At 32.8% G+C, this 16221-nt stretch overlaps 1 protein-coding gene across 2 annotated transcripts in view; it reads right to left on the bottom strand.

Annotated features, from left to right (window-relative positions):
* The window catches only part of Chpt1 (choline phosphotransferase 1), a 34382-nt gene that overhangs the window by 5532 nt on the left and 12629 nt on the right, over positions 1-16221 (bottom strand). For both annotated transcript variants that reach the window (XR_013091240.1, XM_076855015.1), the window contains exons 2-7: positions 14744-14891; positions 14306-14447; positions 7727-7811; positions 4790-4921; positions 2032-2190; positions 1502-1627 (exon numbers count right to left, since the gene is read on the bottom strand). Coding sequence is in view for 1 of the 2 variants with exons in the window: in XM_076855015.1 (XP_076711130.1) it covers positions 1502-1627; positions 2032-2190; positions 4790-4921; positions 7727-7811; positions 14306-14447; positions 14744-14891 (792 nt within the window). In the remaining variant the exon portion in view is untranslated. The remainder of the gene's footprint in view (positions 1-1501; positions 1628-2031; positions 2191-4789; positions 4922-7726; positions 7812-14305; positions 14448-14743; positions 14892-16221) is intronic.

Below are 16221 nucleotides of genomic sequence, written 5' to 3'. Positions count from 1 at the left end.
ATAAATCAGACCAACTATTCATTACAAAACAGGTGCTTGAATTTTTAACGCCTGATATTTTAATTTTGTTAATTCCATTTTCTAATACATATCCAAGTACATCAAAAAAATTAAAGGAAAGTACTCTGATTTTCAGACACTTTATATATATATTATATTATTATATATATTATACATATTATAGATATACATACATATATATATATATATATATATATGTATGTATGTATATTATACCTTTTATTTTTTTACTTATTTTTATGTGGTGCTAGGATCAAATCCAGGGCCTCGCATGTGCTAGGCCAGTGCTTTACTGCTGAGCCACAACCCCAGCCCCACTTTTTAGTATATTGACTGCAAATTTTCATTGCCCAAGAGGATTAGGTATTATATCTCACCCCTGGGACAATAAAAGACTTTTAAATGAACTATGCAAGAATATTGTTAATTTAATCCAGATAAAGTATAATACTATATAACCTAGGGAAGTAACATCAAATGTATACCAGTGGTCTATACACAACAGATAACAGATTTTTTAAATGCCTAAATTTAACAACAGGAGAGATCATTTGAATTATCAAAAGATTTATTTAGAGCTTTTAAAAAATACATATCAATATGTTTATATATCATGAACAATTTGGTAAAGGCTGGTGAGATCCAGAAATAGGAAAAAATATATCAAGACTATTGACTATTCAAAACCACTATTAGTTGAAGACCAACTGTACACATATATCTCAAGAACAGAAAAGTGTAATGTTCCTTTTATCCAACTTTGTGATTGTTACTCGGAATGACTTTCTTTTTCTTGGATGACTAAAGTGTCTTTTTTAAACACCATATTCTGCATTTTATAATAATTTTTGAGTAGAAAAATATGTATATCTACATGCCTTTCTTGAGCAGCATATCTTAGAATTTAATCCTTGCTTGATGATTCAATCATCATGATTAAAACAAATTATACTATCATTAAGGGCCATATAGACACACAGAGTTACCTACCTTTAATATAAAATGGTCTCAGAATTCTGAACTTCCTAGTGACATCTATTGTTGTCTCCTCAATATTAGTAGACGATTTCTGATGCAGCTAAGTATCCACCTTTGCTAGTACTAACCCCATCTAATTAGCTTGTTACTTTCTGTAAGCTGGGAATAATTTTAATAAGCTTAAGGAAAGTCAGAAAGTCCTTTGGTTAGAGTGAAGTGTTTTTTGACATTTCTGTTCTAGTTTGTGGGGGTAGAGGGGGAAAGATATAATAAATGATTGTGTTTCCAAGGACCTGGATTGTTAGAAGCTTGATCTTTGGATACATTGGCTATTTCTATACAATATAAAATGGTTCACAACTTAAAAGAAGTAATTTTCATATTCAGAAACATTGTATAGACTAAATACTGAGGCAACTGATAGTTAAATGTCTCCTAAACATCTCCTAAACATGTTGTGCTTTGACATCTGTTAAAAAATAAATAGCAGAAAAGTACTTACCATTGCTATCCATAGAACAACATATTCATCTACAAAATTATTAAAGTACTGGTCTAAAAACAAAAGACCTGGCCCAACAAAGACAGTGTCTTGAAGATACAGTTCACTTTTGGTCATGTGAGCTATCTACAAGAAAGTAAACAAAATAATTTTACTATTAAATTTTAAATGTTTTAGCTCTAATTTTCAGGAGAAATTAGTTAGTTTTAATTCACTATTAAGACAGATTATTTAGTCTTATATTCAGTATTGGAATCCTTATCTACACCTCTCAAATTAATAACCAGGTAGCTTATTAAAGTTAAGTTTCTTGATATCAGAAAGTTTTAATATATAATTACAACTAAATAATTAAAAGAACTGAATATAATATTAAATCATAATGCAGTTTTTCTTGTATCACAAACAGCTACTTACTGTGATACTGAGTCTACACAAAAAACTTAATGCATTGTATGAAATAGTTTCCAGTTTTGCATTTGAGAACTAAGTATAATAGTTACATTAAGAATCATAAAAGACCTTCTTACCACTAATTTTTGTGCAACTTTAGCAAAGACACACCCAAACATTAGGGTATACAGACAAGGATGCTTTTCAAAAACATTAGTTGCTGACTTTTTATAGATCATTATTGCCAGTATAATAATTAGTCCTATGTGGAGTCCAGGTGACAAGACACTCGTGCCCTAAGGGATAAAGCAGAAAATCGGTGTCACATTTTAACACTGGATTTATTACAATTCAAACATTTTCTGAACATCTATTATGTGCAAAGAACTAGAGACTTAAAGAAGAGAGTATGATGTTGTATGGCTTAAAGAAGTATACACACCTTAGGTATGCTGACTTCAAACTTCCACAGAATCCTAGCGCTATACAGATGTGAAACAGTGCAAAAGACATTTGATTCCAGTTTTATATATGCACATTTTAAACCAATAATTACCTAAAAATTAACACTGTGATTTATTCTGTATCAACTTTTACTGTGTCAAAGACCATCAATGCTTTAACTGTCAACATTTTTGTGTCAGCGCTTAAAAAAAGAGCTTTCATAGATAAATGAATTATATAATTTGCTTTCAACTGTCAACATTTTTGTGACAATGCTGAAAAAAAGCTTATTCTGCCAATTCTACAAAATATTTCAATCACTGACAATACTCTACCCTGGTTTCTCTCCACATCAACACCTTCTCACTCCCCTTTATTTTGCATTCAGACTGCAAATGTCTATTTATATAAAATGATATAATCCAGGCCAGTAAATTTTTATCCATGTATATCAGGATTCTCTCAGCACTACTTATCCTAAACAAAATACTAAAATAAATTTAGTGTTAAAGTTTACTAAATCTATAACTACCAATTTAAAAATGTTCACTAAAATAGCCTTATGCTTATTTATTAAATTCACATATTTTAAGTTAGAAATTACTATAAAATAACAGTAATAACACTATAAGTACTATAAAATTACATATGTAAAATACTGTATGGTAATAAATTATAAAACTTTTAACTAATAGCATTTTATCTGTTTATATAATGTTCTTAGGTTTTATTCCAGAAAAAAAATCTGCCAGAAACTGAAAAATCACCAGTTTCTGAATTTGAAATTAACTACCTTCCTAGCTTGTGTTGACTTCTTAAGTTCTTGCCCAGACAGTTAATAAGTATTTTTTAATAAAATATCCTCTAAAGTGAATGGTGATCCTCACAAATCTTATTTTCTTCAGTGGAACTTTTGTTCCAGCTAGTGCTCTATTTTATTATCCATCAAGCAACATTTATTCCTAAGCACCTTCTGTACAGTACTGCACCAACATCAACTAACAAAATACCTCAAGAAATGAGAGTTGTTTTTTTTTTCCCAAATATGTCAGAGCTTACATAGCTAAATGAATTATATAATATGCTTTTGAAATACACACACACACACACACACACACACACATACATATATGATTCAAAAAAGTTGATTAAGTTGATTTTGAATTATGGGGACTCCTTTGGAATTGTCTTAAGAGACAACTTATAAGTCATTTAAAAGAATAAGACTTTTTTAAAACTAAAAATGCTACTATATCTCATATTTATTACTCTTTTTTATTAGTCCTTCAAAAATAACTTTTACTGTTTTCCAAAGATCAAATCCACTCTAAAAGACAGAATTTTTGAATTATAGAACCAAAGGAATTAAAGGGTATGTGCAATCCCTAAAAAGTCCTTATAATGTTTTATTGTAAGATGGCATCACTGGAATAAACATTTATCTTCCTACGTTCAACTACTTTTAAGATAATAATACTAATACACCTAGGTATCATGTTTGTTTAAAAAAAAAACTTGGAAAGAATGCTCTTTCCAATTTAAAAGTAGTGAAGTTGGGCATGGTGGCACATGCCTGTAATTGCAGTGATTTGGGAGGCTTAGGCAAGAAGATCACAAGTTCAAGGCCAGCCTGGGCAACTTAGTGATACTCTGTCTCAAAATAAAAGATAAAAAGGCTTGGGATATGGCTCAATGGGAAAGTGCCCCAGGTTCAATCCTCAATACTGAAACAAACAAAAAACAAAGTATTAAAGACTTTAAAAAATATATGAATAAATAAAAAATTATGGCATGAGCAAGTGTAAAGAACATAAAACACTAGGTGTACCTCCTTGAAAATCGAGGTTAAAATTTTTCCCTTTAAAAATATTAGGATAGGTCTTTTAAATATTTTCAGTGGCATTTCAATAAAACATATGAGTAATAAATTGCCCCACTGTATAACCTTTGACCTTTGATAGCTTTCCTGTCAATTCAATCAGGAACTTATTCCCTACCTCCTCTTCTCCTCTACTAGTTCAAGGCACAAATTGCAAGAAAACAAATGGAAACTCTTGATTATGTACAATAATGAAAGTAATTAAATAAAGTCAGAAAAGTCTATGCAAAGCAAGCCTGGGGAAAGAGGAAAAATGCTTCATTATAAATCTACATAGTTTTTTTTTTTTTAATTTTTTTTAGTTGTAGGTAGACACAATACCTTTGTTTTGTTTATTTTTTTTATGTGGTGCTGAGGATCGAACCCAGTGCCTCACACTGAGCCACAACCCCAGCCCCACGTCTACATAGTTTTTAAAATGTTTTTGTGCTGTGTTTCTACAATAAATTCTTTAAGATATTTAGTTTCCTTCTCCATTCTCGAGCTTTGACATATTTTCCTGTCTCTTGGTAGCTGGTGATAAGAAAAAAAAAAGTTATAAATTAATAGTGATGATGAAATTAGGGCCTTACTGCTATAGTGGATCCATTCTTGCCAACACCACCATGGAGGATAACATGGAAATAATTTGAACAGGAAAATATTGCTCCACCAACTATTCCAAGAACTGGAAAGATCTTCAATTTTATTTCTAGAATGGGTATCTTTAGGGGTAAAGAAAAGAAAGAAATCATTAAGAAAACAGAATTTTCTTCCTATTAGATAGTAAAGAAACATTATGATAGGTCCTGAATAATAAGCTATCCTTTTTCTTGTAATCAAAACTTAACTTTTGGAATATAAATGGTAACTTTTTCTGAAATTGGCTTATTCATTAAGCAAAAAATGAATTCACCAAATCAGTTCAATCTATTTCTATAATTGTGATTAAATACTTAACAAGCCTTCATCTGACATGAAAAAGGATAGTTCACTTAAATGTAGTAACCCCTGAAAGGCAGACACCATGATATGCATCTTAAATGTGATAGATATGATGTGTGTGCATGCAAAAACATTTGTGTAGTGAATATCCAGGATCAAATCTCTAGCAATATATTTACCTGTTGGTCAATTGCTGTTCAAGAAAAATTCCAAAGGCAGCAAAGGATTTAAAAACAGTAACAATGAATTGCCAAAGGCCATAGGCTATTGTATTTTGAAAATAGACTTTGAAAGATTGTACCAAATTTGCAGAAACTACAGGTTAGCCATTAAATTTTGAAAATCTAAATAAAAAATAAGTATACTTAGTGAGAATAAGCAAGTGTATTTTATTCCTATGACCTTGTCAAAACAAGTAACAATTTTTCAGTTCCAAATTCAAGTGAATTACATCTGACTTAATGACTGCAGTTGCCCAAATGCTTCTTGGTCCACATTCACCATCTTATGGGTAATAGCTGAATAGCTACCATAAAGTATAACATCTCTCCAGGATATTGTATGGGCCTATGATAGCATATCCTCAATACTACTGTTTATGTTTACCTAATGAGAAGGAATATGAATGTCTTAGGGAATATATCACCACTTAAAAGTATGCTGAAAATCTCTTTCTGAGCCTAACACTAGAAACAGTAATTAGCAGGGAATTAAATATTTTACTGTTTTTACTAGATTTTGTTTTTAAAAAAATAGTTATAGATGGGAGGGGAGGGGAGGGGGGATAGTAGAGGATAGGAAAGGTAGCAGAATACAACGGTTACTAATATGGCAATATGAAAAAAAGTGGATGTGTAACCGATGTGATTCTGCAATCTGTATACGGGGTAAAAATGGAGTTCATAACCCACTTGAATCTAAAGTATGAAATATGATATGTCAAGAGCTATGTAATGTTTTGAACAACCAATAAAAAAAATAGTTATAGGTTCATAGCAACATTGAGAGGATAGTATAGGGCATTCCCACATTCTTCCTGTTCCCACCCCATAACCTTCCCTACCATCAACATCCCCCATCATGGCATTTGCTACAACCAATGAACCTACATTGACACATTATCACACAAAGTTCATTGTTTACATTAGGTTCCAATCTTGGTGTTGTACATTCTTTTGTGTTATGATAAATGTATAATGACATGAATCCAACAGTCATTCAAAATAGTTTCACTAACCTAAAAATCCTGTGCTCTCTGCCTTTCATCCCTACATCCTCCCAACCTCTGGAAACCACTCATATTTTTAATGAGTTCATAGTTTTGCCTTTTTCAGAATGTCATGTTCTGAAATCAAAGTATGCAGCCTTTTCAGATTAGCTTGTTGATCTTAATAATAAGCTTTTAAGGATCCTCTAGGTCTTTTTATGTTGTGATAGTTCATTTCTTTTTGGCATTGAATAATATTCCATCATCATAATGGACCCCATTACTTACCAATTTACCAAACAAGTTTTGACAATTAAGAATAAAGCCATTTTTGTGTGGACATAAGTTTTCAACTCCTTTGAGTAAATACCCAGGAGGAGCTTGACTGCTGGATCATATGGTAATTTAGTTTTGTATCTCTCACTGTTTTTGCTGGAGGTATGTGGCTTAGTGATTACAAACATTACTTCTGGAATGAGTCTGTTTAAGTCCTAGCTTCAGTACTTCCCATGTATCTTTGAACAAAGAACTTAATCATTTTAAGACATTTCTAAAACAGAATAATGATAACATCTATTCCCAGGATTGTTCTGAAGGCAGATGAAACTGACAGCACAGTGTTTGGGACAAAATCAGTGTGGAATATCAGTTGTTGACCATTGACATTATTCTTCTTAACACTACGCATATGAAGTTGTGAGTCAGCTAGTGTTGTGAACTTGGGTTGGGTGACAGAATAATTTGTTTCTTTATAAATTTTCTTCTTATGCAAAGCTCGAGTTTATAATAGTGGTCTCCTAAAAGCCAACTGAGGTCATCAACCTGGCATAAAACAAAAGCATGCCTTAATCTTCATCTCAAAATGGATTTTAAAAAGGCAAATTGACCATTTTTCTTCCTTAATACTTAAGGACAAATTTCAAACATAATTAACAGGACTTTTAAAAGCATATTTATTTCATGATATAAATTTTGGCCTCAAAAGGGAATTTCTGTTTTTGAGGGGGGTAGAGGGCAAATAGAGTCATTATCTTCTATGTAGTAAAATATTTACATATAGAAGAAAATGCCATTATAAGGTGTACAGGATATTAACATTATAAAATAAAGGGAGGTGTACGACTATAATCCCAATGGCTTGGGAGGCTGAGGCAGGAAGATTACAAGTTCAAAACCAGCCTCAGCAAAAGCATGGCACTAAGCAACTCGGTGAAATCCTGTCTCTAAATAAAATACAAAATGGGGATGGGAATGTGGCTCAGTAGTTGAGTGCCCCTGAGTTTAATTCCTGGAAAAGATTTGAAGAGATTAACAATACACTATTTTGTCCTACATATTTAAAAAGTGCTTAAACATCAATTTAAATATTTAGATTTACCGTGTAGTCCCACATTGTTGATCCTCCAAATGTAGTCAACAAAAAGACGATCACTAAAGCTACCTGAACCTCAGTTACATCCACTCTAAAAAGGAAGGACAAAAATAGATAAGGTGTTTGCAAGTAAAATTCTTGACTGTGTAGTTTAGCTAATCATATATTAGATGTCGAGGAAGTAAACATCTTTATACTCTTTGTTTATTTTTACCTTTACTTGAATCTTTGAATTATCAACTGAATACACAAAGTTGTATTCAGTTGATAATTCAAAGATTACAAAGATTCAAAGGCTACAAAACAACATGTGCAAAGGGAAGAAACTTGTATAGCGTGTATCAAATTGCTAACAATTGTCATTGAAATTTCTATTATATATACTTCTCTAAAGTTTGAATTTTTTAAATTATGTATTACTTTTATAAATCAGGAATAAATCATAATAATAAACAAGCAACCATATGATTTAGGGAAAATCATTAAACACTACTAAGTCAATTTCACTTATAAAGTAGGGGGAATTCTAACAGCTTTTATTAAATTACAACTAGTCAATATGTTTTTTGGTTTTCACAGACATTTTCCCTCTTATAAACATATTCATATTTCTCTCAAAAAACCACTAATGTGGGCTGGGGATGTGGCTCAAGCGGTAGCGCGCTTGCCTGGCATGCGCGGGGCGCTGGGTTCGATCCTCAGCACCACATAAAAATAAAAAATTCTCTCTCTTAAAAAAAAAAAAACAAAAAAACCACTAATGAAACAGTCTCAGTCTCTCTAATCTGCATTCCCCAGAAACTATCAAATCCTCTTCCTTTCCTCCCTCAACAGGCTAATGGAAAATTAGTCTACATTTGTAATTTCCTCTTCATATTTGTGATTATTTCACTAGAGTCTGGACTGTGGTCCCGTTATTCCACTAAAATTGCTTAAACAGTGATTTGATTTACCAAATCTAGTGGATATATTTCAGTAATCATCTTATATAATTTCTTTGCAATATTTAAAATGTGGATCATTCCTCTTTCTTGAACTGATTTGCTATGTTTCTATTTATTCCATGTACTCTCCTGATTTTTTTTTCCCCTCCAGAGTTCTATCCAGGCTCCTTCCTAGACTTCCTATTCCTCTACATTTTAAATGCTGTTTACTAAATTCCATCTGCAATTTCATATTCTCTGAATAATTTAACCTAAATTTAAAACTACCACCTATAAGCTAATGACCTCTCAACTCTTCAATTTTTTTTTCTGAGCTCTAGACTTTTTAAAAATCTGTCTACCTGCTTTATGTCTCTGCTTTAAGACTCTACTACATATCCCAGAGTCTTTAATGCTAGAGGAATATTTAATGTTCTGCAAATACAAAAAATGTAGGGATTTGATAAAACTAGATATGGAAGAAAAGATTTCTTGACTGAGTTATTTTGGTCAGTTAGAAGGAAAAATGAACTGAATCTTAACATACAAATAAAAGGAAAATATAATAATAACATTCAGTATTTATAAGATCAGTAGCAGGCAAACCAAGACCTCCAGGCTGCCTGGAGGAGAGTCAAATTAGTTGTAAAGGTAAATATAATAATATTATGTAGGGTTCTTTCTGAAGAAAAAGGAGGGAGAGTACTGAAATTTATTTATTTAGCATCTATTATGTATCTTGCAAACTATAAATTATGTCTGGTTTTTAAAGAATAGCTGAATCTTGCTTAAGAACATGACTTCAGAGCCAACATTCATCCTACTGCACTTAGGACTATTATCAGTATTGCACTCATTTCAGTAATAACAAAGAATAATATCATTGCCCATAATTTTCATGGGCTATGACTAGTGACCAGAAGCAACTAGAAAGCAGATAGGGATTATGGGATGAGCTTTCTTTAGAATGAAAGTAAATGACACACATGAGAACTGGGCTGGGAATATGGCTGGTTGCACATATGCAACATTCAATAACATAGATGTTAAATTAAGCTCATATATTCATCCTACTTCTGTGCCTGTTAAGTCTAGAAAAAAAGAAAGCTGAAAAGATAACATTGAAATCTAGTAAATTACAAAGTTTATGGGAGTATAAGGGTGGAATCACTCACCAATCCTCAAGTTTTGAACTACGAAGAGACAATTGGAGTTTGAAGGACACATTATACAAAGACTATTCTATATAACAACTCATAGGCTTAGAGAATTAATTAATAGGTTAAGAATCTGTTCAAAAGGCTTAACATGCCAGAAAAATAGATATCGGGGATATGATGGCATAATACCCATAAGTCCCCAGGTTGTTAACATTGAGGACAATCTACAATAGTGCTATTCAAAGTAGTACAGAGTTTCTTACGAGTCCACAATGAGAGGGGTACAGAATTGAGAGTAAGCAGTAGAAAAAGTTACAGTAACTTAACAGTAATATTTTGTGTGTTGAATCAAATAAAATATTGGGGATTATATTTTATAAGTCTGCTTTTTTTTAAATTGTATATTGTAATTCTAGGTTGGATGGGGATAAGGAGTCTTTCCTCCCTAATGTGGTCTTAGAAACAGATCTGATAGAAAGGTTTTGAAAGAAAGGAAAAAATTAACATTGAATCTAAATATTCACATGTTAATTTTTTTAAAAGTACCACATAATACAAGTTAACACTGGACTTGAACTTAAAATGCTTGATTTAGTTTTAAAAATTAAATTTTAAACCCTGCTTTACTGAATTACATAAGATTCTACATGGGAACAAGCATGTTATAAATAAGATATGCTCTATCTTATATGGCAAACATTAAACCTGGGACAGATTTTAACTGTAAATTTTTCTGCTAACTGTGCTAAAGAAAATCTAATATACCATTGATAAACTTATATTAACTACATAAACTAAACTCCAATACATAAACTAAGGTAAAAGTTTAAAATTATAGTTAAAGTAGTTACTAATGTATTATGACTTTAATGATCTGATTCAAGGTAACAAGTTCATATTTATAGTGAAGTTACACATTAAGAGGTCAACATAACAATTAACATCCAAGTAAAATAGGTAGTACTTCTATTCTGTGGAACAATACAGGACAGTGTTTTATATTCATAAGGAAAAAAGAAGTGTTTAAACAGTTGCTCTTCCTTCCTTATTTTTTTTTCTTCCCACAATAATGAGAGGCTTTCTGCCATGGACCCAGAATACCCTTACATAGCCCTGCATATGTGCCAAGAATGCAAGCTTATGTCTGGTCTGCACAATAACTTTTTATGACAACACACAACTGGGGTCATTTTCCAGGGTTGTGAACGTTGTGAGCAACCCTGAAAGACGAGGTTATACCTTCCCTAAACAGGTTTGCTTTTGCTTGCTATAAAATTAAACAGATTCCTCAAAGTTCTCTCTTTATGGAACCCACTACAGGTGCAGGCATTCATCTAGGTCCCCACAAGACTGTAGGAGAGGGTAAGGCATGGAAATGTGGCACAACAGGAACCTCTGTCTGTTGTTTTTGCCCAGTTAATGTTGTCCTCTGCCTCTGACCCAGGACTTTGTATCTTCTGCAGGCATTCATAAAACATTAACAGGCTTTCTTGGAGCTTATAAGTAGGTAAAATATCAGACCCCTTACAGTTCTTGACACATACCACTTATCACCACCCAATTTACTATTTGCAGTATTTATTTGTTTAGCATACTTTACTGTTATGTCTCCAAGATTAGAAAGTAAGCTGCATGGGATCAGTGATTTTGTCTGTTTTGTTTGTTCTTCTTATTATGACACTTAGGAAAGGGCCTAGAATGGATGCTCAATCAAGATTTGATAAAATATTTATTCAAATTCATTGCTCCAGTATTCAATAAAACCACTCAATAAATTATATTAACCTTCCATCCTCAAATCTGTTTTGATTCAACTTCCCTATGCTTCTTTTCTTATGACATCAGTTACTATCTCACTGATTAATACATATGTTTTTCTTTTAGGAAAGGTTAGTTTTTAATGTCACTCCTGAGGAAATAAACATACCAAAGAAATTGAATTAAATATAAATAGCAAGGCATCATAACGCTAACTTTATTATGGAATATTTCTATGTTCCAGATTCTGTGCTAAGTACTTTACATCCATTGTTGTTCAATATTCACAATGACTTTTTATGACAATAGTTCTAATTTGATAGGTAAAGAAATGGAAAAAATGAAATTAATATATTTCTGATCAATTAACTAGTAGGTAGGGGCCAGAATTTGATTCTACTCAATCTGACTCAAGAGCCTCTATTTTCAACTATTATACTAAAGTAGACTACTAATAAAGTACATAAAGGGGTATGAAAATTGGAAAAAATGATATAGCAAGAAATATAGCAATTTAGTAAAACCTTACATTTTTCAGCCTAACAAGCTGATTTGGTATGTTTTTTCTTAGATCTTTTAAGAAACAGAAAATCACAGAAAACAGGCTTAAACCAAGAATGTATTCATGAAATAAATTTCTGAAGTATATTCTGATAGTGTTCATCTTGGTTTTATGTATCTATTTTCAAATACCATATGTACTATAAAAATTATGTTAAAAATGACAGATATTCAGGAAATCCATCCTAGCCAAATGGACAACTGACATGGGGTTAGTCTATACACTTCCATAGGGTATGTTTATAGTCCTTCTTGTAGTATTAAGCAGGACCCCTCAACCTATCCAATTCAGTTCTCCACAGTATTTTTACTTTGGTAAGGCAAAAAAAAAGTACATAGCTGAAAATAACTACCGTAGTTAATATTTAAATGGCTGACCCTGAGACCCTGAAGGATCTCCTTTACTTCCTCCAGGATTGGTAATCATTCACTAGCCATTTCTCTAATATTCTAAGTACTTTCCTGATGCTTCTGAGTAGAATGCTCTTCCTCAGTGTGTCTGGCATATTCTTATAACAGGTGACTCATCTTTGTATTTCCAGTTCAAGATTCAATAGTAATTGGGAGTAAAATTTACAGTGAGGCCAGAAATGTGAGCTAATTCATCCCAGAAATAATTTTAATGAAGGAAATAATTTAAAAAATAAATGTTTTACTTTTAGTCATTAATAATAATAATAATTATCCAGAAAATTGCATTATATTACTCCAGTTTACCATAGCAAATTAACTAAAATGCATTTGATTTTGAAAAGGTGCTTTTCCATTTTACCATATCTTAATCTATAAATAGGTACAGATTCTTAATTTTGCACAGTTACCTTGAATGTTTACTGGTACTTTCTGATCCATGGGTCTTGACTGGTATGTAAAGAACTAATTTTCACATTTTCTATTAAAACTCTCTTAAACTAGTTCAGCCTATAGTTACCTTCTTCTTATTTAGGATTTCTTCAGTGATTCTGGAAACCTAAAGTAAGTCTTTTCACATTTGATCTGGACTGTTATCATTGTCATAGAAGTATTATCTCTAACGAAATGTCCCATATAGTTCCGAAAAGAGGGCCTCTATCTGTCATGTATTTTCTATCTTTCCATGACATGTAATACATTGCTAGACTCATAGTTCTGGACAGCAGTTATTAAGAGTATGAAGTCAAAGACTTGAGTTGTAGTCTTGGTTCTATCATTTATTGGTAGTATATTTGTACAGTGGAGGTAACATCCATTTTCCAGGATTAATGTGAGGAATAAAAGACACAATGTATGGAAAACACTTAGTACAGTGCCTAAAGCATGCAAGTGCTTAGTAGGTGGTAGTTGCAATTTTTCCAAAATTTGGGATTAATATGAAAAGTTGCCTGAAGCCTTCCTGCTCCAAAATGGTCTATACTTTTGAGTTTTTCCTCTCATTATACCAGGAGGTTAGTTTTGTTTTTTGTTTTTTCTTAGAGCTACTGATTTTCCTTTGCAGCAAGAAAATGGGGCTAAAAAGAATCAGTAGACATAGGAAGGTAAACTGAGAGTGAGCAAACAGCAGGAAGGTCTTCAAGGACCAAGTGGAGGGGGAGCTACATGGGGAAGCAAGAATACAGAACAGCATTTCTGCTTTGTGCACTATTTCCTGGAGTCTGAGAAAGAGGCACCAGAGGCATACATAGCATCTGGTGCAAGGCTCCAGCATTTACAGGGCACTTGTAGATCATTTCACCAACTGTGTCCATAGCTGAGAGTCTCACAATTACCTGTTATTGTTGATGGTTGTCAAGGGGATTCCGTTTTTGGGCACATGATGATTTGACCAATGAGTAGCCTAGGCTCCACATCACTTGTCACTTATTATAAGGGTCAAATGCTTTTTATTTAAATACTACAAATTCTTTTTCTATGTTATTTGGACCACTTATTTTTCTTTTTGCCCTGTCTATAGTAAAGTTGGGCTAGTGAAGAAGCTGGAAAATGGGGGAAGAAAATAAAACTATTGTCAAATAACATATCCATAACATGCAGAACACCTACAGGACTTAGAAGATGTAGCATGCATGGAACACTGTAATAAATTTAAAAGAATTTAAATTACTGAATGAAGCTTCATCCCCTTTATCATGAACAAATGCCATATCAGATTGTGAAAATTAATTTGTTTACATTTTTAAATATACAACTTGAAAACACATACTTACTTTCCAAATCTCAACATGCCTGAAACGTAGGTCTGCCAGTGAGCACAATAAAACATGAACATCCCAATAAAAGAGCAGAAAAACAACCAGTCAGGATGAGTTCCTAAGCGAGCAGCAATCGAAGCTCCAATTGCCATAAATACTGAAAGAACAAAGTTTAAAGACCATTATGAATTTAAAAATCATCAATGAAATAATTGCCCTGTGCTATTTTGAAATGCAGAGTTTCAGAGGACATAATTCTGGCATTAAAATAAGGTCTATTTAACAAAATGAATTTTTGGACATGCTTTTTAAACAAATTATGCAAATTGCTCCCAAATGTACACCTCTGCAAAAAAAAAAAAAAAATGAGCAAACAACTTGGTTCATTTTGGTTTTTAAGCTATCAGTGTTAAAACAAAACTATAGAGGGTGGGGAAGAAAATGCTAATTTACCTGTAGAAAGAGAGTCACACCCATGGTCAAAAAGTTCTCCTAAAGGAGAACAAGAATTTGTTCTTCTGGCTTGTTTCCCATCAATAGCATCCAGTGACTGGTAGATAAAGAGTCCCAGGGCACATGAAAGGTATGTCCAGTATGGTGCCTAAAAATATATGGAAGTAATAAAGACAATAATAAAGACTATTCAGAGATAACATACTAGCTTCCATTTGAAAATAGCTCAAACTAAGCCAAATGACATACTTTGTTGTGTGCACATTTTATATCATATCCATACGTTATAAAGACAGTTCAAACTCTCCCTCTATAGATGAAAATAAATTGAGAAATCAAATTAATTATGTCATCTGAGTTGAGAACCACGGAAGCACCATATTGTTTGTAAGAAACACAAATTTAAATAGCAAACAAGTGAAAGAAACTGGATCTTGATTCCTATTCCATTGCTCTTTTAATATAATACTATTCATATATGGCACAGATATGAACTTACTCAGGAAGCATTTGCTGTGAAATAAGACCTCAAAGGTAAACTGTAGACATTGGCATCCATTTGTGATGGAGCATCAGGGACTGAATTTACCCTCTCACTTTATATAACTAGAAAGGTAATAAAATACATGAAACAACAATTCTCAGACATTGCAGGCAATCGAGATCCCTGAGAAAAGAGAAACAATGAGATGCGTCCCTATGATTGCTCCAGTTTACTGCCCAGAGGCAGTTTCCAGGTCCCAGCTCAGGAATGGGGACCTAAACAGAGCCCCATAAGCTGGCTGTGGAGGAAAAGCATATCAGAGTTCATGAGGTCAAGGCAGCTAGGATTTGTGAAGCACAGTAACAGAGAGGGAAGTTACACAAAGAGAAAGACAAAAGTTCAGGGGGGCTACAGAAGGGTACCTCTGAGTCTTTGGCTGAGAACTGTGCCTGAATGAGACAAAACCAATAACCAAGGCCACATGTACTACGAAGTGGAAAGTCAAAAATTCTTGAAGCTCATGCAGGCTACAAATAGTTCATATGCTCACCAGGCAGTGCAGAACGACCTCGTAAGACTTGGGGAATTGAGTAGAGTTTCAGAAGTGTAGGGCCTTAGCCATGATCATGAACTAGACTTAGACTAAAGGCTTTCTTAGATAGTCATAATAAAACTTAAAAGACAGCCCTAGAAGGATCCAAATAATTCCCAGTAACTTACTTACAGCCAGCACAAAGTAAATATTAGGGGAAAAAAATTTAGCATCTCAAGTTGTAAAATGCTCAAGGTTTGGCATCCAATCAAAAATTACCAGTCATTCAAAGAAGCAGGAGAACACAATTTACAACTAGAAGTAAAATCAATAGTATCAGATCCAGGAATGTCAGAAATAATAGAAATATCAGATAAGGACATCAAAATAGTTTTGATATATTCCACATATTCAAGAAGATAGAGAAAAAACATGAAAATTATAACAAGAAAAGACTCGAGT

This window comes from Callospermophilus lateralis, chromosome 4, assembly GCF_048772815.1.
Source record: "Callospermophilus lateralis isolate mCalLat2 chromosome 4, mCalLat2.hap1, whole genome shotgun sequence".
NCBI classification, from domain to species: domain Eukaryota; kingdom Metazoa; phylum Chordata; class Mammalia; order Rodentia; family Sciuridae; genus Callospermophilus; species Callospermophilus lateralis.
The sequence above is the reverse complement of the archived record's forward strand: the minus strand, read 5'-3'. Positions and strand labels throughout refer to the sequence as shown.